Below are 24,299 nucleotides of genomic sequence, written 5' to 3' on the forward strand. Positions count from 1 at the left end.
AACTAGGCGGACGGTGGCGCCACCACTGGCTGCTGGCTCGAAGAGGTAGCTTTGGCATACTGCATGCTCGAGCTGGCTGGATTTACCTTGGAAACAGTATACGCGACCCCTCTTTTTTCGCGCGCGCGCGCGCGCGCGAGAGAGGTTATACATTGTAACGCAATTATTTGCAATTCGAGCGGCGCTTTTAAGCCGTACAAGAACGTATAAGCGAATGTACAAAGAGGCGGGGATGTCTTCGTTGTCACACGCGTTTGAAATTTGAATTGGACTCATCGACACAGTTCCGGACAGCGAATATAGGTGGCGCACAGGCACTTTCGTGTTTCCCGCAGCATACTTTACGAGCGCTGAGCATTAATACACCCGTCGTATATACTTTTAATCGATCGCATCAGCAAAGTTTGAATAAAAGCGCGAAAATTCGAAAAAGCGCAATTCAGTATATATTGCTGAAATTGAGTGCGATAATATATACACAGCCGCGCATATATACCGAATTACTACGTTCGCATTTATTAAAATCGTTGTGTTTTTCTTGAAAAAAATGGCGCAAAATTTTCACATTCACTAGTGAAAACGAGCGTTACAACATACACACATTTTTGCGCGAATTTTTTTCATACGTAACGACAGCGTTTGGAAACACACTGACTATGCCATCCCATAGAAGTTTCTCAGTTTTCCACGTAGCATTCGGAATGTTCTCTAGGGAAGCAAAAAACCGGTTAGCCATCGGTTATAAATCGGCGCGTCGTAATAGCAACATTGCGAGCGATTTTTTTCACGATCACTTGTCCCAAAGCTATATACTCGCGATTCGTCAAAGGATATACTATACTCTATAAATAAAGAAAGTCTATCGGGGTAAGTGTGTCATAAATAATTACACACGACACTCTCTCCCACAAACTACTTTTATATTTAACGGCAAACTGCCTCAAATCTCCTCGCATAGAGAACACTTACGTATTCGTATTTTTTTCTCTCTTAACGGTACAAAATCCGCGACATAGTCTCCCGTATACCCCGCAAAACTGCGCTGCCGCGGTATACCTACATAACGAAAACAATTTCGCGGCAAGCGCGCGCAGCAGCGCATAAAATGAACACCTCCTCTCTCTCTCTCTCTTTCTCCTCCATTAACCATAATAATGATAATCCAGTGTAGAGTGAAAACGAGGAGGAATTTTTTTTTTTTTCCCCCTAATATATACGGGTCGCAAAGTTTTCTCCGTGTCTCTCTGAAATTAGTAGTGTGTAAGCCTTTTCTTTTTATCCGCAGCAGCGGCCCCCACTCCTCGCGCGCGCGAGCGTTCCAGCGGTCATTCCCTTCTGATATATCCGTTATGTCTCTCCCGCAGCATCGACGGGCACTCGTGCTTCGGGCGTTTTCTGCTGCTGCCGATCGTTCGGGACGTATTATAAAGAGGGAAAATACATTTTTTTTTTACATTCCCCGCGAGATCGTACTTTTCCCGCCGGTACGGCCTACTTTTTTCGTATTGTACGCGCGCGCTAGGCGCGGTGAAATTATGACTTTTAAGGGTCGACGCGCCTCGACTTTCGAAATTTAATTTGGTTCTCTTCTCTGTTCGAAATTGAAACGTAACGATTTTTTTAAAACAGATCGTTAATTACAGTGGTAAAAGAAGAGAGCAACGATGAATTCAATGCTAAAAGAGCTGTCCCCCCCCCCCCTCTCACTCTCTCTCTCTCTCTCTCTCTCTCTCAGCGAGTCTTTCTCCCGTAGAGCACACCTGCGTGTGATATCCGCGACACCATTTTAGTCCTTCGCGCTCCGCTCGCCGAGCATACCCGAGCACATCCGAATGCAAAGATACAGCTATACGCTTCTCGCTCAAGAAACTCGCTCAACTCGCTCCGTGTAGGATGTGTTGTTAGTGCGCGCTGGATTCCAGTCTGCTCGCGCACTCTCTGCTCTCCTCACCTTTCCCTCCACGCACTACGCACGATTTCACGTCCTCGTATATTTACCGTGCCTCGTCTCTTTTAAGCTAGCTATTTCAAGGCTGCAGCTTCGAACAGTCGCGAGTTTAGTGCGCGAATGATATCGGTTTCGCTGGAAGTTAGAAGGATACGCGGCGCCGGATCGGGCCGAGAGTGTTTTTGTGTTGCTGCTTGTTGAGAGAGAGAGAGAGAGAGAGAGAGAGAGAGAGAGAGAGAGCGGTGAATTTGCTTGCTTTTTAATATGCACGAGAAAACGAGCGCTCCGAGTGCGAACGGTGTGTCTGTCTGATAATAGCGGATAGGAGTGGAATTTTGCTGAGGCAATCGAAAAATGGGGTGAGTTTTTGCGAAATTATTGTTATATCGTTATTTGAGAAAAGAGTAAAATTTCAAAGTAAACAGTGCCCGTAGAAAGCGTTTACGTAACGAGGATAGGTAGGAAGATACTTATAGATCGTGAATTTAAATTAGACGCACGCGGCTTTCTATTTAAAAAGTGCACAGGCGCGTCTCTCGAATTCCTCGGGGAAAAGTTGATTTTCACTCCGCCGGCGACATGAAAATAATGCAGTACTCGATTTCGTTTTCCAGCAACCGATCGCAGCTGATCCTCCTGCTAACGATACTGAGCCTGATCGGCGCGATCGAGAGCAACCAATGGCGTCCTTGCGTCGAGATAAAGCGCGAGTTGCGAGTGCCGTGTCAATGCGCCGTCGTAGCCAGGATAAACAGTTCGGGCAAGCCGATGCTCGCCTTGGAGGTCAACTGCGACCGGATGGTCCTCGCCGACGACGCACTTGCCAGTTTAGCCGGACAACCGATATTCTCGTTCAGCCAACGTCTCAGTGGTCACCAGAGTCTTCCCACGCCTCTGATAAGAATCCTGCCGAAGGAGCTGGAGAAGCTCGACCTTAGCGGCAACGCCGTTCACCACTTGATGGATCGGCAACTGCAGGCTTACGAGAACTTGAAGGAACTGAGACTGGCCAACAACGCTCTGGGCGACAACCTCAATCCGATTTTCTCGAGCAACGAGTTCCGCGAGGCTTCGAATTTAAGACTCCTGGATCTCAGGTACAACGGACTGCGCAGCATCGAGGAGGGAATATTCAAGGGGTGTACCGATCTGGAGGAGCTGTATCTGGACTACAACAACCTGACCAGTGCGCCTACCGATTCGCTCAAGGGGCCGACTTCTATGCGGGTGCTCGGTCTCGCTGGCAACGATATCGGTATGGTATATTAGTGCAGTGGAAAGTTGCGGTGTTTTTTTTTTCTTTCGCTCCTCTACCAATATGTAACAATCTGACTTTGCAGGTTCCGTGCAACGAGGAGCTTTCTCGACGCTGGGATCGACTCTTTTGCACCTCGATTTGAGCGACAATGAGTTGTCACATTTGGAAGACGGCGCTTTGTTGGGAATGGAAAATCTTCTGGTTCTCAACGTTTCGCACAACGATTTGTCTCGGCTGAACAGCGACGTTTTTAAAGGTTGGTTATCACATAGTAATGTAGATGAATTATTTATACGAGCGATTTATTCGTTTACAGGTGCTTACAGTCTGGAGCAGCTCGATATTTCGGGCAATTTCCTCGAGGAATTCCCGACGGAACCATTGCGATACCAAAAAGACCTCAAGTTCCTCAATATCTCGAATAACTTAATCACCGTAAGTGCGGTTTAATCGACACAAGAGTTAATACTCTTGAAGAGGCAATAATTCGCAACAATTTTTTTCTCAGGAACTCGAACGTTCGCACTTGACGGATCTCCGCGATCTTCAGGTCTTGGACTTGAGTCGGAACAGCATCGCTCGGCTTGGTGCAAACGTGTTCAGTTCGCTCGCATCGCTGGTGCAGCTAGATTTGAGTTTCAACGCTTTACGAACCGTAAGTCTCTCCCATACACCTTCTAGTCTCGTACTCGTGTAAAGGATAGCTCGAAAAAAAATTCATTCCACAGATCGAAGAATCGTCGTTCGAAGGACTGACGAATCTCAAGTGGCTCTCGCTCCAGGACAACAACATTCTACTAGTGCCATCGGCAGCCCTTTCCCGCCTGCCATCCTTGATCCATCTGCACCTGGAATTCAACCGCATAGCCGATCTGTCGAGCGAGATCTTTCGCGCCAGCGTACCGCGCCTGATAAGCTTGAGCCTGACCCGCAACCTCGTGCGCGAACTGCCAGCTCGACTGTTCTTTCACTTCGACAAGCTGATGAGCATCGATCTGTCGGGCAACATGATACCCACCGTCAGCCAGCAAACCTTCCTCGGTGTGGAGGACACCTTGATCTTCCTCGATCTGTCCTACAATCGGCTGACTTCCGTGGGAGAGCTTCAGCTGAGGAATCTCGTATCGCTGAATCTGGCTGGTAACCAACTGAGGAAGGTTTCACCGGAAACGTTCAAGCACCTGCAGAGGCTGCAGTATCTCAACATCAGTGATAATCCTCTGTACGGTGGTTTCCCACCGGTCTTCCCACGAACGCTGCTTTCTCTCGACGTCTCGCGAACCGGTCTTCAAGTGCTGCCAGCCATTTTGCTGTTGAACCTCGAGTACCTGGAGACTGTATCCTTGACGGGGAATAAGCTGCAGCTGTTGTCGGAGGGAACCTTCAAGAACCATTTGAACCTCAGTAGCATAGATCTGTCCAACAACGCGATCACGGAACTCGGAAACGGAACCTTCGCCGGTCTCGCCAATCTCTACAGTCTGAATCTCTCTGCAAACAAATTGAGAGTCTTCGGAGGCGAGCACTTCGATACGGGTACGGGGTTGCAGCTGCTGGACCTCTCGAACAATCTGTTGGAAGATCTGACGACGACGGCGTTCTTGATTCATCCCAGGTTACGAAGTGTCAACTTAGCCGGAAATCGGTTGACCAGCTTCACGAACGATCTGATCAAGACTCTGCAGTTCCTCGAACGCCTGGACCTGTCGAGCAATAGGTTGACCGTCGTCAAGGAGTTCACCTTCTCGCAAGTGTCTCGTCTGAGAGAACTGAGTTTGGCAAGCAACCTCATAGAGTCGGTCGAGGAATTAGCGTTCCACAATTCGACGCAGTTGCAGAGGCTCGATCTTTCGAGAAATCGGCTGGAGAGCTTGAACGAGAGGATGCTGGAGGGTATCTCCCGCTTGGAGAAGTTCGATCTGACGGACAACCGATTGTCATCCTTGCCAGAGTCGATCTTGGACGCCTCCAGAGTGCGCAGTCTCGAGAGCATCAATTTGTCGGGAAATCGGTTCGCCGAGATACCGATTCGCGCACTGGAGAGGCAAACGGCTCACCTGACCGACCTGAGGATTTCTCGAAATCGGCTGTCCGAGATATTCACTCAGGACGTCATAAACAAAGTCAAGCTTCTGGACATCTCGGAGAACTCGCTGAGCGAGAAGGCCGTCGCCGGACTTCTCAACGAAGCCAAGGTACTGCGCACTCTGAACGTCGCCAATTGCGGCATCAGCAGGGTGACAAAACTGGAAGCTCCCTTCCTGCGACACCTCAATCTGTCGAACAACCAGCTCGAGAGTATCGAGCAACACGCCCTCGAGAGAACAACGATGCTGGAGGAACTGATCGTTTCCAACAATCGGCTAAAATCGTTCAACAGCATTTCCAGTGCTTTCGCCTCGCTGGCCACGCTAAAGCAGATCGACGTTTCGGGCAACGACATAGGCATCATCAGCGAGCAGTCACTGGTGGGATTTGAAAATCTCAAGGTTCTCAAGATGTTCAGCTTGCTCAACTGCACGAGGATCGAGAAGAGCGCTTTCAAGAACATGAAGCGGTTGCGCCAGCTGTTGGCTTACGACTACCCAAGACTGGGCTACTTCGACGTTCGGGGTATCGTGAAGGACATGAAGAACCTCGAGATCCTGGAGATCGAGATGAAGGATCTGAGCGCTGGAAACGAGCAACTGTCGGTTCGAGCTTATCCCCGTCTGAAATCGCTGAGCCTCAGGGGCGAAAGACTGAAGAACGTCCTCTCGAGTTTGCTCGTTGGCATCAGAGCGTCGAGGCTGTCCATAGGATTGAAGAACACGTCGATAGACACGATACCGGCGAGTCTGCTGTTCCCGGTGCCCCGTTCCACGCAAATCGAGATCGACGTGAGCAACAGCAAGCTGACGACCATTCCCTCGGCCTTGATCTCGACGTTCGAGGAGCGCGGCAGTAGCGTCAGGCTGAAGGGCCTGAACATCCAGGTGAAATGCGACTGCGAGAGCAAGCAGATATGGAAGTGGTACAAGGCCTTGATGAGCAAAGCCGAGAACTCGATTCTGTGCAACAAACCGGGCTCGCTCAGCGGAAGGTCGTTGCTGGATCTCGCGGAGGAGCAGCTGTCCTGCGAAGCGGAGAAGCAGAGCACGGTGCTGTACACGTCTGCGAATACGGAGCAGGCGACCCTTGGAACCGACCGAACCAGTCGACCGACCAATTCGGAGCCGGAGATCATCTGGACCGTTGCCCCGACGACTCAGGTGAGATTTTTCAGCAAACGCACAGTCGAACGAAAATTTGAATCTTTCCCTTCGTTTCAGGATCCCCGAATCGTCAAGCACGCGAACGGCGAGCAACCGATGAACATATCGATCGGCGCTTTGAGCGGTACCGACGACACTCTGATAATCGGCATAGTCGGCGGAGTCGTCGCGTTCATAGCGATCGTCGTCATCATCATTTGCATCTGCCGATTGCGATGGAGCAACCAGGTGAACGAGGCCTGTATGCAAAACGCCATAGCATCGAGTATCCACGAGTCGATGCTGAGACCGGCGAGTTCTTACGGAGGCAAGTTGAATCAGGACATCTACATGAACACGTACAATCGCTCGACTCTCGGTCACAACAGTAGCGGCGCGCCGATGCCGGTGCCGATGCTACCGATCGTCCAGCAATTACCGATCATATCGACTCCTCCGGGAATGCAGCCTATCTACGGGTATTACGACAGTTCACCAGTGCCTATGTACGTGCAAACGCCGACTGACAACAAGTACGACAAGTAGTCTGTATACGCTATAGAGGTGCGGATCGTTAAATCGGTTTACCCTTCTTTACCGTGTAAAGAATGAGTAAGTTTATGTAATGTAATTTGCTCGTACGCGCATGCAGGATGTCTTATACGTTTGCATAAGTTTAAAAGACTTTAGCTCTCTAAGTTGTAGAATACACTTTTTTTTACTATATTTAAAAATCATAGTCTGTTATTTTATGTATCAGTATATATATATGTGTGTGTGTATAACATTGTTGCAATATCGTCAGTCAGTTTAACTGTAAAATTAACTCGAAGAAATATTGTGTGAAAATATAAGGAGATTTGTAGAAAGAGTATATTTGTGTCTGATGTTTTTGTTTCTCATTGCCAAAAAAGCCTGCATTCAATCATTAGTGTATAGCGATTCCAGTATTGTCAGCCGTCGGTAAAAGAAGTGGAAGACTTTAGATGGCGCCCAGATTCAATGAGCGACTGCATACGCTTCTCAGTCCAAACTTTCGCGCTTTTCAATCCAGCTCATAATAAGTCCAAAATAAAGCAAATCTCACGGACAAAATTAATCGTAATGGTAAATTTCATAAAACCTACGGTCTTCGAAGAAGCGCTAAACCGAATAATACAAAACCACGAAAAGGACACGAGGGACCGGTATACACACATAGGAATCGCGTCCACGGCATCGAACACGAGAGAAACAAAATATTACGCGGTAAATAACGAAGAAATAAGAAGTCCCACTCGTGCGCGCATTAGGGATACACATTAGATCATCGCGCTGTGGTCCTCAAGGTTCTCTCTCTCTCTCACTCACTGTGTGTGTGTGTGTGTGTGTGTTTTTCCAACAAACACTCGAAATTGTCATTCCGCGGCGTCGGATTTCCTGAATTAATAGCGTTTCTCTGAATAATAATTTAAATAAGGTAAATGATGAATGCTTTGTTTCCGAGAGGCAATATAACGCTTATGGTTATATACGATAATTGAATACACCTGCGCGCGACGGCCGCTGCACCGCAGAGCTCCGATGCGTGAGTCTCACATGCATCATATCCCTCGCGCATTTTGATGAATATAACAAAAGCCGTACTCGGCTTTCTTTATACTGGAAAATAAAACTGGACGCAGTCGTCTGGGCCATAGTCCCTTAGCCGTCACTAGTTAAAAAAATCGCAGTTCGATTCTAATCAAAGCGTTCGCTCGTCCATAAGGATGCCTCATATCGACACAGACTCACCGAGTCTCGACGAATATTCCCTCGAGAGAGAGAGAGAGAGAGAAGCTGTGCCCGGCCTGTGTCTCGGAGGACAGGACCGCGCGCGCATTATACAAACAAAGGCGCGTTAGATCATCTCGCGAAGGATACACCGGAGTTAGAGAGAGAGAGAGAGAGAGAGAGAGAGAGAGAGAGACGTTATATGATTCCCTCAGCTGGACGCGCGGCCGCCTACGTCAAAAGTACGACAACGAGACGCCGGTGCGGGTATAGCACTGATGGGAGTAAGCGAGAGAGGATAGTGGTAGGGGCAAAAAAAGATCGCGATCGAAAAGCAACAGCGGCGTCGGCGTCCCCCAACTGCGAGTATTATATATACACGCAAGCCTCGGAGAGAAGGACACACACACACACGCGCGCACACGCGCGCGGGAGTCCACGGCGCAGCTCTTGTCCGGCGGCGACTCTCTCGCGGCACAGTTCGATATTCGCGCTGGCCCGTGAAACACGTGTACGCGTGCATGTAGTGTCGGACATATAGTGCGCGTAGCTCTTGGTATACGATGCGAGCTTTTCCAAATCCGTTGGATTTTATTTAACGATAATAAGATAGTCGAGCGAATCGGCGACATCGGCGAGTGATTCTTCCCTTATATGGGGCCTCCCTTCCATCCCGTGCTCTCTCGTCGCCGGAGCAGCGAAGGAAAAGAATTGAAAAAGAAAGAAAAAAAATGATCTACAATCACCAAGCACCGACGATGTCGTCATCGAGCAAGAGGTCACCGAGACCGAGACACAAGTCCTTCCAGCAGAACACCAAGTCGTCGTCGGGCAAGTGCAAACAGCAGCAGATTACGGCGAGTAGTAATCCGACGGATAACAGGTGTCGGGGAAGGTGTCGGGTGCAATGGAGCGAGCAACACGTGAAGGAAGGTCTGGTGCTCGTGCAGGAGGCCCAACTCGCCAGGGTTGTCAAAACCGGACCGATAAGCGAGCATTACGAGATCGACGCTAAGCCTTTCGCAAGGTATATTTTGACGTTTCGCTTTTTCTCTCTCTCTCTCTCTCTCTGGTTCTTTGTTTTTCGGGAATTTCGGAGAGCCGCATATGATGTCATTCTCCTCTTCGATAGTTTCTCAGTATTTCCAATTTTAGAATAGTCTCGCGCGAGAGAAAAACGCATAGTATATATACGCTGATGGATCTGCTGGGAAAACTTAACGAATGCACGCCACATGGTCGTAAAATTTAATAAACGCGAGAGTTGGCGAATTAAGCCATTTCAATTCCTCGCGCTTTAATATCGCCGATTCGCAGTCCATATAAAAGCACTCGTCGCTATTCATCCCCGCGCGATCGCGATTTCCCAGAAACCGTATCAACTGCCTAGTATAACACACATGCTATTTTCCAGAAGCTATAATAATAAAGATATAATCGTAAAAATCGCGATTTTCTACCACATCCAACCGATGAATTTTGCAACGCAAAAAGCGCGATATTGCGTCGCGCTATACTCGTTTCGGGCTTATCTATATATATAAAAGCTGAGCTCTATACCGCGCAGGTGTGTAGGTATATCGCGATCGCCTCGATCTCTATACCGCTGGAGGAATAAGTTTTAGAGAGAGAGAGAGAGAGAGAGAGAGAGATACGCAGTCGAGCCGTTATAAAAACAAATCAAAGACAATTTATTATTCAGACGAGTTTTTTTTTTTCTCTCTCTCTCTCTCTCTCCAATTAGCAGCCCGTAATTTATTTTCTCAAGCTGACACACATGCGCTTTTCCGTCGCGCCTTCGATTTTTTCACATAAAAAATATAAACCGACTCGTCGTATACGCTTTCGATAACGAGAATACAAAATTCCGTACGTTCACGAAAAGACTTGTGGAAAAGGCGAAACCACCGTTGCGCACGTGGGCCGAGAGTCAAAGACACGCATACGGCGAAAAAAAAAGCGTAGGTGTATAGACACATATACCGATTTTCAAAAGAGTAGCGATCTCGGGCTTTCGGCGGTCCGTAGTTGGCGCGGAGAGACTTTTTTTTTTTAACGTATATCCTGTCTTAAAGAGCGAATCTTGTATACTCCGCCCAGTGCGTTAGATCCTATCTCGCCCGAGGCTGTGTTTTCACTCGCTTCGTTGTTTTTTTTTTTGTTTTACGAGGGATACTTATACGACGTGCGCCGAGTTTAGATAAAGTCGGCTGGCTTTTTTTCGTTGTGTTTTCAGCGGAGATATTGCTCGCTCGTATTGTGGGAGGAGGAAAACGCGCGTTTTGATAATTCCGGGGGATTTTTAATGCGCAGTTGTGCGCGCGGATTTTTGAGAGAGTGCTGTTTACGTTGCGACCGGACGGCCTGTTATTAAGCGAGACTTTTTCTGAGCCCGTTAAAACTCCTTTTGACACGTACTAGTCGCTCGCGCTCGCGAACTGTGCACATCAAAGCCGCTAAATTAGCTCGAGTGTAGAAGCGTGTCGTATACGTAGATTTACCGCACAGCGCTCGTTATATCCTATAATATGCATCACTCGCCGTGGATTCGAGCTGTCAGTTTTATATGGATCCTCGTCGTCTGCGCTCAGCGGAGCGTCTCCTTCGGGCGATTAATTGCGTAACGCCTCATTTATCAATCGCGTTTACGTCAGGTTCGATCACTCTCCGGCGCGGCTAATCCGTTTTTCCGAGATTTGTTTATTGATTTGAATCGATTATAAGGTAGACCCAAAGGTCGGCGCAAAAATCCCTTCGGCTAACGATCGCAGGACGTACGAGGGAAGGCGGGAAGTTTGAAAGTAAGAGAGATGGTGAAAAAATACGTTTATACACAGGCGATATCGGATGCGCGCGTTATATGCATCGGCCTTGCCAGGCGCCAGTCGGCGCCGGCCTTGCAATGCGCACAGCCCCGCGGATACGATGCCTCGGATTATTTACTGCCCAGCTGAGTGCTAGGGTTCAAAGCACTCTCGCTCGCTCGAAAGTACAAGTTCCGCGAGAGAGAGAGAGCTGATGTTTATTATATTGACGTCGCGAAATCGAAACACACTTTACAATATCGACGCGATCCTCTCCTCCTTACTCCCTTCTCTCACTCTCGGCACTCCGGCCTTCGGATCCGGAATTCCCTTATTTTCATCTTTCTTTTTCTCTCTTGTCGGTGACTCTGGAGGACAGAGTCGCGCTGCGGCGTCTTCGTTTCCGTAAACCGAACGACGCCGGCGTAATTAAAGGGAAAATAAAAGGAGCGTCTCTGTGTACGTTACACTCGCGCTGATTGCGAGAAATAAATTCTTTCCACTGCACCTTTTCGGCCGGATAATTGATTCGGCGACGAAATAACTCGCCGGGAAAATTACGAGCGCGTGTATAGGATATGTTCTTTTTTATCGTACATATATATATATATATATATATATATATATATATACATACGCGGGAAATTTATAGCTTCCTCGTACGTTTTCGCGAGTCAAGTGCAGGTGAGAGTGGGCTGAACGAGTTTTTATAGCGAGCGTTTATCAATTCAACGGACTCGAGGAAATTCGCGAGGTAGAATGAAAACGTAAAGCGCGTTAAATTACACGTCATTATACACGCGCCGAGCGTGAATCACGTATAGGTTGTACTTGCACGCGTTATGTACGTGATTTGTGCGCTCTATGGGTCTCATTATTATTATTATTATAACACATTCCTTTAATATCGAGTGTTTTAAAATTCCTGAAACTCGCGTGAATTATGGCTGCAGCATACGCTTAAAGGTTAAAATTTCAGTTCCGCATTGTAATTTGCGTTTGTTGCCATATAGCGGTCAATGGGCCAGAGTCTACAAGTGCAGATCGAGATCGACGGGTATCGTCTACGCGGCCAAGTACTCGTCGAGGAACCGATTCAACGCCGACTGCAGCGCGGAATTGAGGCACGAAATCGCCCTGCTCTCGCTCTGCTCTCAGTCACCGAGAGTCGTCCGGCTTCACGACGTTTACGAGACGCCCAAAGAGATCATCATGGTTATGGAGTTGTGAGTATTATATACAAACGCGAAAAAAGCTCGATCGCGCGCGTGTCGATGCTAATTCCCATATTCAGTCTGGGGTGTATAATCGATTTTTAAGAGAAGAGAGACCTGCCGAGACTGATCGGGTTCAATCAAAGAGCTTTCGGAGCTTCACGTATAGCTCGCGCTCGTTGAATATTTTGAAAATCGGGGGTGATCTATTCGTCGAAGCCTCTATAAACAGCCTTGGTATGTTAAACAATGCGTGTTTTAGTGCACCTGGCGGAGACATGCAGACGCTGATAGACGGGGATTTGGTGCCGCTGGAAGGTGACGTGGTCCACTTCGTCAGACAGTTGGTGGAAGGACTTGCCTACCTCCACGAGAGAAATATCGCCCATTTGGATATCAAGGTAAGGTTCGAGAGCAGCCGTATAAGGTTCCGCAGTTTCTCGAACGTCTCTCGTTCGTTCGTCGATCTAATTGACACCGCGCGAGTATAACGTAAAGGGAGAAGAAGAAGAAGAAGAAGAAAAAGAAGACTATATCGCGAGTACGCGTGTCCGAGTAATTATCGGAGCCAAGGTCGATGATAAATACTCTTACGCAAAGCTTATGTGCTTATTATAACAGCGAGTACAGCGAGGCGGAAGAGGAATAAACAACGTCGTCGCGCTTCTTCTTCTTCTTCTTCTTCTTCTTCTTCTTCTTCTTCTGCCACAAGCGCGCTTCTTTTGTGTCCGCTTCTCGAGTACACTTCCATACCCTTGAGTTGTCTTAGGGAAAAAAAGAATGGAATCCTTGTTCCTTCTCTCAGTCTGACGTCAAAATCCTATTATTTACAAGAATCAAGCCGCAGCAGCAGTCGGGGGAAAATTCCCGGTATGCGCGTACACGCGAAATACATCCTTAAGCGGCAGCTTCGTTAGAGCGCGGCACGTCCGCGATTATAAATTTCGCCGAAAAAGGAATGTTTCCGAGAGAGAGATAAGAGCTCGCGAAAACCGTTGGACAAAGCGCGCCTTTTCTTCCTGATATGCCTCCTACGACTTTCCCTCTCTGCCTCTGTCTCGCGGTGCGTATAAACAACTCTTGCGCTGCGGCAGTCACTCTCTCTTTCTTCGATTGCCGGCGAGGTCGGGATAAAGGAGTATGTTATATAGCACTGCGTATGGGATCTCTCTGGCGTATATATACGGCCTCGTGCGTCGGGGAAGGGTCGAGGTCGCGCGTTCACTCTCCCGCGGGTGCACGAACGCGCGGCCTTTACATCCTTGAGGGCCGCGCGGGTCAACGCGCTGCTGCTGCTGCTGCTGCATCCGGAGGATCGAAAACCTATACCGCTATGACACAGCTGTTTGTCTATTGTGGCTTGAGTTGGATTTCTCGTCGATTCGCCGCGCACGCCAACGCGGACGATTAAAGCGCGCTTGACTCATAGGGCTGGCTTAAAAAAACACACGCGAAATATCGCGGTTTTATGCGTGAATATATACGCTCGTATCGAATAAGAGGATGTTTATATCGTGTATGGAAATAACGTTCGCGAAATCGGCTCACGCAGCTGTAAATCTCGATCCGTGCACACGTGCGCGTGCCAATCAATCAATCTCGCTCTCGCGTATTCCGGTAAAATGAAATACCGTATAATTTTGCGTTATTTCTTGCATTACAACCGCACGATAGAACGGATTTCATTGAGGAACGCTGCGATGCCTGTGTGTGTGTGTGTGTGCGGTTTGACAATACAAGATTAGTCGAATTAGCATATAACACAGGATAATACACATATAAAGTGCGTAAAGCGGTCAGATTTATCCCGCAGCTCTCTCGGCCATTACTCATTGTCCGATTGCATGTGTGTGTGTGTGTGTGTGTATTCTCGGATCTTTTTTCTCAATATTCAAGATCACCCACGCGCAGCTCGTGCTATACATATATGTATGGAAGCGGAGACGTCAAGGTTCCGTCGCGAAGAGTCTCTGTTGTGATGTGTTTTCTCACGCGGCGCTCGACTTTCGCCTTTGGAAATCGAGAGAGACGTACGTTTTACTTACACACAAAGGTCGATGAGCGCGAAGAAACGTCATTCGCGTTGTTATTTTCCACTCCGTGTACCGTAATTAGGCATTGAAACGCAAAGTCGCGCGATATCGCGAAAAGGTGTAATAACGGAGGAGACTGAAGTCTCGAGGAAACATACGCGCATGTGTCCAAGGGTTGATTTCCGCAAACTTTCACATTCCATTAATCGATCGTTCGCGTTGTCTTCACGCGCAAGGACGAAAAACTCGTACGAGCGAGTGTGTAATGATGTATCATTTGGCGTTTACGACGAAATTTCGGTAAGGTCGATACGCGAGGAAAAAATAAAAGTATATATTGTCGCTTGTCCACAGCCGCAGAACCTGGTGATGATGGGCAGCTTCCCGGACTGCAACGTCAAGCTCTGCGACTTCGAGATCTCGAGGGTCGTGCTGGAGGGCACGGAAGTCCGGGAAATACTCGGCACACCAGATTACGTCGGTAAGTACTCGCTCTTTAAGCGTCTCGAGTCGACGACCGTATATACTGTCGCTCTACCCGCGCGAACGTCCTTAGACGGACGTCCGCTGAATCGTAACGACTCTTGCGCTATTAGCTATTCCGTCGCGTTGAAGAATCGAAGACGACTCGATAAACGGATTCTCCGACGTTCTCTCTGTTTCAGCGCCCGAAATCCTGCACTACGAGCCCATCACCCTGGCCGCCGATATGTGGTAAAATATTCTGGAGTTTATAATTACGATATAATGAGCTGCGCGACATTTTATACACCAATTTCAAGCGTCTTCCGTGTTTGTTTTATATGGTCTCGGCTATACTGTAATAATAGCTCGTATGATATATAAACGCTTCGCTATATAAACGTATCGTTGCGTAAATCCATATACAAACTTTTGCAACCTCACCCACATAAAACACAGGAAAACGATCCAAAGTCCGGACCTGCACCCACGCTCGATCTTAAAATTCTAACCGCCTGACCCATATTCTTTCTGTCAAAAAAAAAAAAAAAAAACAACAAAAAACACATCCACACCGAACGAACCATAGGTCCCTCGGCGTCACGACCTACGTCCTACTCACGGGCTTCTCTCCGTTCGGCGGTGAGACCGACCAGGAGACCTTCAAGAACATCATCCTCGGCCAGGTCGACTTCCCGGAAGAGCTCTTCGAGGACGTCTCCGCTCAGGCTAAGGACTTTGTCGCCAAGCTTCTCGTGCTTGAACCAAGGTGAGCTTACAACGACTATATGCTATGTATCGACGTTGTTACGCAACCAACGTATTGTAACGAGATGCGAGTGAGAGAGATTTAATTGCATTTCAATCCCGCACACGGGTCCAGCCAAGCGTGGGCGGTACACGCTCGATTACGCGGGATGCGATCGCTCGCTCGCTCTTTTTATTACGATTTTTGCCATGTCACTCACGAGTGTAGCCTGTACGAATTCTTGCGACACGAGAAAGTGAATTTACACACCGATCAATCATCAGTGCACGCATGTCGGCGAAGCAGTGCCTGCGCCACGAGTGGCTCCGCGGAGCTCCCACGCAAGCCTCGGCCCACCTCCGCAAGTACCTGTCCAAGTCCCGGGAGGTCCTTCTGGAGCGAGTCGTCAGCCGGGAGAACCTGCGCAGGGCAGCTCTTCTCAACGGTCACCACCAGCAGGCGATGGACCTCAGCCAGAGCGAGATGTGCCTCAACAGGGGACTGACCGGCAGCAGGGGAAGTCTCAGTCTTCCCGGTAGCGGCAGCGAGGACTACGAGAGCGGAGTCCAGGACACGAGCTCCTCGAGGACGAGCCTCGCCGACTCGGTGTCGAGCTCGAAGAGCAGCCTGGCCATGAGCCAGAGCTGCCTGCTGAACAAGGAGCAGACCGAAGGACTGCTGAACCAGGCGCAGGATCGGAGCTCGCTCAGAGCCAGCATGGCCCAGGGACTGAACCGAGTGAGCCTCCTCTCCAGGATCAGGTTAGTTATAGAGTTAGTCGTCGAGCAGCTGGTTAGTTGTCGTGAAAATATGCCTCGAGGACTTGAAAAGAGCCGAACATTAACCACAGGAGCCTCAGTCAGGTGCAGTCGAGATCCCAGGCCTGTCTTCCTCTGCTCAACGGCTCGGACGACAACCACCACCACCGCCATCATCGCAAGGATCGCGACCTTCGCTACCAGGCGCTCAACGGAACGCCCCTGGGCTGCTGCTACTTCGACGGCTCTCGGGAGAAGCTCTACGGGCTGAAGTCGCTGTCCAAGTCCCAGGGGATGCTGGACATCTACAGGAGCCTCGAGAGTCTTCAGAGGCACAAGAGGGACCTGCTCAGACAGAAGGAGAGGTCCAAGACGGAGGACGTGCTGCCGATCTTCAGGCACCTCGCCCACGGATCCAGCAGTGGATCGCTGGGATCGGCCTCGTCCTCGAGACTGGCCAGGGACTTTGAGCACATCGAGTACGAGGTGGCCAAGGTACGCGACGGTTTTCCTATTGTCTACGCTGAATCGATAGCTCATTGAAATCTCGTCTATTACTCGTGGAATGTTAGAAGCCGGAGACGAAAGCGGCGGCGGAGCAAACGACTCCGGTGAGCGTGGAGGACGGCCACGGCCAGCAGGAGATGGACTGCGAAGCCGTCGACGACGTGGGCCACAAGAAGGGTGAGTCGGCAGGCGAGTTCAGCTCGACGAAACCAAGGATACTAAATCTCGCAGTTTTCCAGACGCCGCAGAGGTATCGCAGGAGGTCAGGAGCACCGGGCCCTCGTCCCTCGGCGTCTCCGAGGCGAACCTCGACTCCCTGCAGTCCCTCGAGTCCGACACCCTGACCGACGACTCGGAGGAGACCAGCGCCTCGCGCAGCCTGACCAACAAGCAGTCGTCGACCGGCTCGGACTGTCACGGCCGCGAGACCGACTCCGAGAACGACGAGCCCAAGTTCACCGTGGCCCAGCTGGTCTCGGCGTTCAACAAGCACCAGGAGGTGGCCAGCCGCGGCAGCCTCGAGGCCATCGTCAGCGAGAAGCGCGACTCCGCCAGCAACTTCCCCATCGGGCCCAAGGCTCTGCGGCTCTTCATCCCCGACATCGACATAAGCGAGCGCAAGCCACTGGTGCGGCGCAAGACCAGCTACAAGCCGCGCAAGAACTGGGAGGAGCTGCGCAAGCAGAGCGAGAAGAACGAGGGCCTCCTGCCCGAGAGCAAGGACTTCTTCAACGACTCGGGCAACGAGGAGGACTGCAACGAGGAGCAGCACCAGCACGACACCCGCATCGACGAGAAGTACAAGCAGTGCGTCCAGGTCGCCTGCAAGACCAGCAGCAGCGAGACCTGCAAGCTGACCGAGCCGAAGAAGATCGAGACGCCGCCGCTCTCGCCCTCCTCGATGGACAGCGGCGTGAACCTCCGCGACATCCTTCACACCAGCGGCGACGCCTCCAACAAGGACAATCCGGAGAAGCTCCGCGAGCGCAGCTCCATGGCCAAGGTCATCGTGGCCGGCGACAACAGCAGCTTAGCCTCCAAGATCTCGGCGTTCAGCGGGGACAAGCGCGACAAGAAGCGACAGGAGGCCAAGTCCAGGACGGCCGTCAAGGAGAAGGTCTGCACGGGCAGCTACGGCAGAGCCATGGAAAAGTTCTCGGGAAAGTCGAGCAATGCGGCCACGGAGCTCAGCAAGCCGAGATCCAGGAAGACCAGCGCGACCACCACGCCTACGCTCCTCGACTCCTGAGATAGAGAGCATAGACGTAACGCTAATCTCGCAGCAGCTAATTTTTATTCTTCTTCTAATCGCCCATACCCGTACACGAGGATCGAATTACCGAGCTCGACCTCGAGCAAGGTCTCGAGCGGGGAACATTACTACGCCCACGCGTCGCGTCTAACGATCCCATTGTCATCGGCGCCTATAATGACGCGGAAAGAGAGGAAATATCGAGCGCTCGAGAATATATAAAAATACAAATATATATATATATATATTCATCGGGTTCATTCATTTTCGCTCGTCGCGCGGGGAATGCACTCGTAACTTCTTCGCGGGCTATATTTAAACCCGCGACGAGCACGTATACTCGTTATCAGGGCCAGTAGTGTGCTCACCTTATAAGCGTCTCGCTCGGTGATTCACACGTGCGCCGTGTGAATCAGCTCGCTCGCATCGGTGTATGGCTATAGTACGTATACACGCGCGCCTGTCCCTAAAAACGCACCTGTTTACATACGCAGGTATAAGCTTTCGGGTCGCTATGTGCGCGTCTATGTGTGTATAACTACTCCGTGTCATTAGAGCTCGCGCGGAGTTATTATCTTTTTCGCTTTTCAGGCATCTGCACGCGCGCTTGTGGGTAATTACTCGCCGCGAGAGCTTCAGGAAGTGAGCCGCGCTGCTTTTGCCTACATGGGCTTTTCGATTAATACGCACGCATATACGACGGAAATTTCTCTTCTCTTTCTGCACGCGCGACTCGCGGAAATTTTTCTCTCCGCCAAGGATTTTACAGCCATATTAAACTTTTACTTTGCGCGGACTCTGCTACTACGTTCTAATCATGTTAAGGTTGTTGTACTTAAAAATAACTTTGGAGAACGATTTTCTATCGCATCGGCGTGCGACTTGTGATCTTTTTTTTTTTTTTTTTTTATAACAACACTTTTTCTGCATCGCGTTGCAACAATCTCCAGTAGTATAAGGATGTATTACACGTATTAGCGAAACAATAATTTTGTATGCAAGCATCGATTAGTGTATAAGAGGAAGAGCGTTGGGGGACACTATAAGATCCCAGCCGACGTGCGGTAATCAGGTTGATCAAGCGACGAATTAGTCTTATTGCCGCGCGCGCGCCGACGAATGTCGATTGTCGAACACGACGCGGCGGCGGCGACGACACGTCGCGCAGAGAGCGAGTCTCTCTATACAACAAGGCGATTCTCGATTGCAGCGGTGCCCTAAATGGCTGTCCAAGGATTCGCAGATTAACTCATAACCATGTATATCTACGTAATTTAGTACAATTGCCAGCAGGTTTTTACCATTTTTCCTTAGATTCCTAGCCGATACATCTATGCGCGTATGTAACTTTAAGTCTAAACGCATATTACACTCGCGGTATATTGTCCGTCTGTGTGCATGTGCGCACCGCATGTAAAATACAGGAAACGAAGATTCATTTTATATAGGTGTGTATGCCTTATTCATATTTATAGTACATTATATCCGTAATCTCTCATAGAGGAGTTCAAATTTTCTTTCATGATGTATAGCAGTAAATCAGAACAACAAACAAACAAAAATTCGTCGGTAATCACTAAATAGCATATGCTTGGGCGTCCATTTACTGGATGCTGCCTTTGAGGTATGGTCCCTTGTGAAAAACGTTTTTGAATATTATTATTATTTTTTTTTATATTACACGTAATTAGATGAGGGATGTATTAATTATACATTATCCGAGGTGTGTTTGTTTTTTAAAATGTATACATACAAAATAAAGTTTCTTTTAAAACCTAAAACACGATGGAGTTCTCAAAAAGAAGTTTTAATTTTCGAGCAATTTTTATTGTCTATAATAAAAAAAAGAATATCGTACGTATAATCGTTTAATTGTACACTTACACAAGATTAAAAATATACATACTAACGTGCCTTTCGATAAACTGGTATGAGGTTCCGTCAATCATCCATTGAGATTTCAACACACAACGAAAAGTTCATTTTCTTGATTTAAATATATACATACAATTCGATCGATATGCATGTTTTCCCAACATGCGAAAACGGAAAGCATACTTTCAATAACGCGTGCTTCTAAAAATTAAAGCAAGACAAAAGAAAACTGCGAAAAAATATATCTCAGTTGTATAGTGGTTGATATAAAAAAGGAGAACTTTTAAAAAGGTAAGACAAAACTTGCCTTTGATTTATCTCTTGCAGTGTACGTTACGATTAATGTGTGGCCTTTGTCGAATCCACGCTATTTTTCTTTAGAAAAATCTGGTCAATCAGTGATCGCTTTCTCAACCTTTATCGGCTTTTCAGATATGACGAGTAGACAATTTATCAACAAATTATATTATCATTCCCACCGACTCTTTCTCACTCTCTTTCTTTCCTGTTTTGCCGCTTCCGCTGCATCCACGTTCTTATTATTTGCGGGTTCACTGCCTGGGGGTGGAGGAGGAGGTGGCATCGACATTCCTGCGCTTGGCAGACCACCTGGTGGTGGCGGAGGTGGCGGCGGCATAATTACCGAAGGAGGAGTAATGGTTTGTTCCCACGTGTGATCGGAAGATGCTCGAAACTAGCATTTCGTTTCGTTATTAGTTTGGATAGATCGCAACATTTTTTTTTTTAATAATATATAAGTCGGGCGAAAATTACCTGAGTGTTGTATTGACTTCGAAAAGCAGCCTTCATCGCTGACAGTCGATCGCTGCCCGGTCCCGATCTCTCCAGCTTCTTAACTACGTCACTGATATCTTTTGACTGCGACGACGACGCTGACGAATTCGACTGATCGCTCTGCAGCAAAGTTAGATGAACGTAACCAATTATTCGCGAGTCCAATGCATAAATTATAGTTTACAGATTTTGGATTTACCTGATTGGAAGACGAATTTTTCGACCTAAAACCGAAGCCAGCACCGCCCACATTTACTTGTTTGCCTTTGCCGCTCTTAAATCTTGATTTTCTGAACCAATTGCTCTGTAGAGCCAAATCCATAAGACTTTTTGGCACCTCCTGATTAGCTCCTTCGAGATTTCTCACCAGATGTCCAGCGAATTCTTTGTCTTTCTCCGTGACCAGCGTATAAGCGGTACCTTTTTCGCCAGCTCGACCGGTTCGACCGATTCTGTGCGTGTGAGTATCGATATCACGAGCGACGTCGTAATTAATGACAGTCCTTATGTGCGGTATATCCAAACCTCGAGCTGTGATAAAAATTTAATTTTTTTATTTTCGTGTTGACCGATCGGAAGGGTACATGCGTATCGATGTTTGGTCTTACCTGCGACATCCGTTGCAACAAGAATACTAACTGTTTTTTTCTTAAAAGATGTGATAACTTTGTTTCTTTCAACCTGATCCATATCACCATGTAACAGCAGCACTTCGTATTCCTTTAACTTTAAGTTATTGGCCAATTCCTCGGCATTCAACTGTGATCAAATAGACATTTCATTAATTGCGTTCTCAGCACGAAACGCCATAACTAACAGTAATTTTCTTACCTTTTTAGTTACGAATATCAACAAACTGCCAGAACTCAAATATTCGACTATGTTTTGGTTTAGCCACGTCCATTTGCCCGTAGGATTCTTATAAAATACAATTACGTGTTGAGTTACATCTGTGTTTGCTTCACCTACGTCTCCTTGTACAATTCTAATTGGGTCAGTCAATGCATCTCTTGCCAATTTTTCGATTCTCTTTTTGAATGTTGCGCTGAACAGCAACGTCTGCCTATCCGGGCGAACGTGATTACAAATTGATCGGACCTGGGGTTCTGTAAAAAGCAATGACATGCTAAAATTAATAAAGGTATGACACAGAAAGAATATAAATGTATTGGATAAATGCTTACCAAAACCCATGTCAAACATTCTATCAGCCTCATCAAGTACCAAAAACGTTACTCTGGATAGATTTGTTGCTTTCATTTTAACTAAATCTATTATTCTACCGGGCGTGGCGACCACTATTTCGGCCCCGCTTTCTAAAGCTTTACTTTGTTCCCATTTACTGCCACCACCGTAACAGCAGCAAACTCGTATATTGTAAACTTTTCCGAACTTCTTTGCTTCGTGATAAATCTGCGAAAATTGAAATACATGATACTGTGCATTCTGCTATACAACTATTATTTAAAAATTTTCCACTCAATTACCTGTTGCGACAGTTCTCTGGTTGGTGCTAGTATGAGACCGATTGGTCCATCTCCTGAGTCCAATTCTTTTTGGTCCATTATATGTACAAGCATGGGCCAAACAAAAGCGGCAGTTTTACCACTACCAGTTTTGGCAATACCAATGAGATCTCTTCCACTTAACGCCACTGGGATAGATTGTGCTTGAATTGGCGTTGGTTGAGTATACTCATGCTTTCGAATAGATTTAATCAGAGAGTCATCAAATCCAAAATGTCCAAAGCTTGTTACAGGATTAGGAGGAGCTGGTCCTGTCACTTTGATTCCTAATGTTTTTCGCAATTCGTCGATTTGTTGTTTGTTCAAATTAGCAATATCCTCATGCACATTGTAAAAGTTTTTCTCAAATGGCTCATACGGTATCACACTGTGGTCGATAGGAGGGAGAGGATCAATTTCTTTCTTTTTAAGAGGTGCAATAGGATTTCCATCTTCATCGTATTCAATTTCTTGATCAGAATCATCCAAATGTAAACCAGCATTTGGATTTTCTTCCATATATCTGTAGTAACTTTCTTCATCATCTTCTCCATCGATATCTGCCCTAATCCCTTTGGTCTTCTCTTCCTTGCGATCCTCTACACTTGGAGCTTTGGTTCTTTCTATTTCCGACTCAATGCCAGCCATAAATGCATCAAGGGGATCCTCCTCACTGTCGCTATCCTCTTTCTTTTTATTCTTGTTTATGTGCTCTTCATACGAAGGTGAACCAGGAGCAGGAATATACTCCAAGGTCGAGGATGTAGGAGTGTCATCGTCATCATCAAAATACCTGAGATGCATAAATCAAGTTTATCAACCTATAATCTCAAAATGTCTTGCTAAGTATTGAAGTTATACTCACTCTTCTTCTGTTTTGCTCCGTTTCTTTGGAACTCCCCAAGTCGATAAAGCATTTTCAGTGATAGAATTCATAGTATGATATCCTTGCTTGCTAAAACCAGAATTCGGTGGTGGAGGAGGTATAGCTGCTCCTGTCCGTTTGTGACCAGACATTTGAAATCCGGCAAAACCGAATCCCTTCTGCTTCTTGCCATTGTTGCCTCGGTTATTGTAACTCATTTTGTCAAGCAACGAAGTTGTAATCTAAAGAAAATATTATACATTATCAACAAACTAAACTTTAAAGCCTAGAAAATAGAGATCATACACAAACAGAGAAAAACTAATTATAACAGTACATCAGTGGTATGACAGAATGTCAAAGAAGTATCGATCGGTGTGAAATGTTTGTACTTGGATAGAACTTTCAATGAATATTCCAAATTTATTATTACGAATTATAGGTTAGAATTTTCGATGTATAAATGCATTACACGGTAATCAAACCCATGGTATGGAGAAATAAACATGAAATGAAATATTTACCTTAGAAATGCGAATTATTAGCGTGAATTTTCATTAATCCTAAATTAAACCATTTCACAGCCTAAACAACGCATTCTTCACAAAAGCAAAAACACTTTGTTGCTCTCTCGATGCTCTACAGTCTACCCCAGAGATTACAGTTCGCCGACTGTTCGACGGGACGAGAGACGCGAGGCATACCATATATACCTATATTGATCAAGTTAAGAATCAGTCGGTAATCAGAAATTACAGGTTTCTGTCCGCTATATAGGCACGTTTGGTGGCGTCAGACTTGACGAAATTAAAAAATAACGCAATATTAATTGTAAATAATGGAAAAGGATGTATAGGGTAAACGATGAAACAACAATGCTTAATTAATCATATATGTTTTATTATTCTTTTGTTTCAAAGCAGTAAAGATATGTCATCGGAGCGCATAGTTATTATTTATAGCTTAGTTATAGTTATTATATGTATAATATATTTATTTCGCGCGATTAAAACTACATATCAGAATAATTCTTATACAGTACATTGACTAGTTTCAATATAATAAAAAAAACTTATACGATATAATATATTATATGTATATATATAAAATTAATGACGATAGAAAAGAAGAAAAGATGATTGTATTCGTTACGAGATTTTGGTCTAGACTAAAGGCACCTTTTATAACATGCAATATATATATATATATATATATATATATATATATATATATATATATATATATAAGTGCGAAAAAAGAGTCAAGCGCTAGATTTCAGTTTTCGCTTTG

At 47.0% G+C, this 24,299-nt stretch overlaps 3 protein-coding genes across 4 annotated transcripts; 2 read left to right on the forward strand and 1 right to left on the reverse strand.

Annotated features, from left to right (window-relative positions):
- Positions 1 to 96: 96 nt before the first annotated feature.
- On the forward strand, positions 97 to 7,308 carry LOC100119402 (protein artichoke). Its single transcript, XM_001603135.6, has 7 exons — positions 97 to 2,307; positions 2,563 to 3,203; positions 3,289 to 3,462; positions 3,523 to 3,641; positions 3,715 to 3,861; positions 3,935 to 6,457; positions 6,518 to 7,308. Exons 1-7 carry the CDS (start codon positions 2,303 to 2,305, stop codon positions 6,983 to 6,985), a joined length of 4,077 nt encoding a protein of 1,358 aa, XP_001603185.1. The 5' UTR covers positions 97 to 2,302; the 3' UTR covers positions 6,986 to 7,308.
- A 1,289-nt stretch (positions 7,309 to 8,597) lies between these two features.
- Positions 8,598 to 19,061, forward strand: LOC100119444 (probable serine/threonine-protein kinase MARK-A). Of its 2 annotated transcripts, none has more exons than XM_001603172.5 (10): positions 8,598 to 9,218; positions 12,009 to 12,221; positions 12,472 to 12,610; positions 14,597 to 14,723; positions 14,908 to 14,956; positions 15,294 to 15,473; positions 15,737 to 16,213; positions 16,303 to 16,705; positions 16,783 to 16,894; positions 16,957 to 19,061. In XM_001603172.5, exons 1-10 carry the CDS (start codon positions 8,923 to 8,925, stop codon positions 17,964 to 17,966), a joined length of 3,006 nt encoding a protein of 1,001 aa, XP_001603222.1. In that variant the 5' UTR covers positions 8,598 to 8,922; the 3' UTR covers positions 17,967 to 19,061. The 2 variants fall into 2 exon arrangements, with proteins under 2 accessions (XP_001603222.1, XP_008203481.1); XM_008205259.4 differs by having other exon boundaries at positions 8,670 to 9,218; positions 16,312 to 16,705.
- A 562-nt stretch (positions 19,062 to 19,623) lies between these two features.
- LOC100119476 (ATP-dependent RNA helicase DDX42) lies at positions 19,624 to 23,695 on the reverse strand. The gene is made up of 9 exons (XM_001603199.5): positions 23,534 to 23,695; positions 23,010 to 23,251; positions 22,127 to 22,937; positions 21,824 to 22,052; positions 21,471 to 21,745; positions 21,248 to 21,398; positions 20,839 to 21,170; positions 20,619 to 20,759; positions 19,624 to 20,538 (listed from the first exon to the last, which is right to left on the reverse strand). Exons 2-9 carry the CDS (start codon positions 23,225 to 23,227, stop codon positions 20,314 to 20,316), a joined length of 2,382 nt encoding a protein of 793 aa, XP_001603249.2. The 5' UTR covers positions 23,228 to 23,251; positions 23,534 to 23,695; the 3' UTR covers positions 19,624 to 20,313.
- Between the last annotated feature and the right edge of the window lie 604 nt (positions 23,696 to 24,299).

The sequence above is a fragment of the Nasonia vitripennis genome, chromosome 3 (genome assembly GCF_009193385.2).
Source record: "Nasonia vitripennis strain AsymCx chromosome 3, Nvit_psr_1.1, whole genome shotgun sequence".
Taxonomy (NCBI): domain Eukaryota; kingdom Metazoa; phylum Arthropoda; class Insecta; order Hymenoptera; family Pteromalidae; genus Nasonia; species Nasonia vitripennis.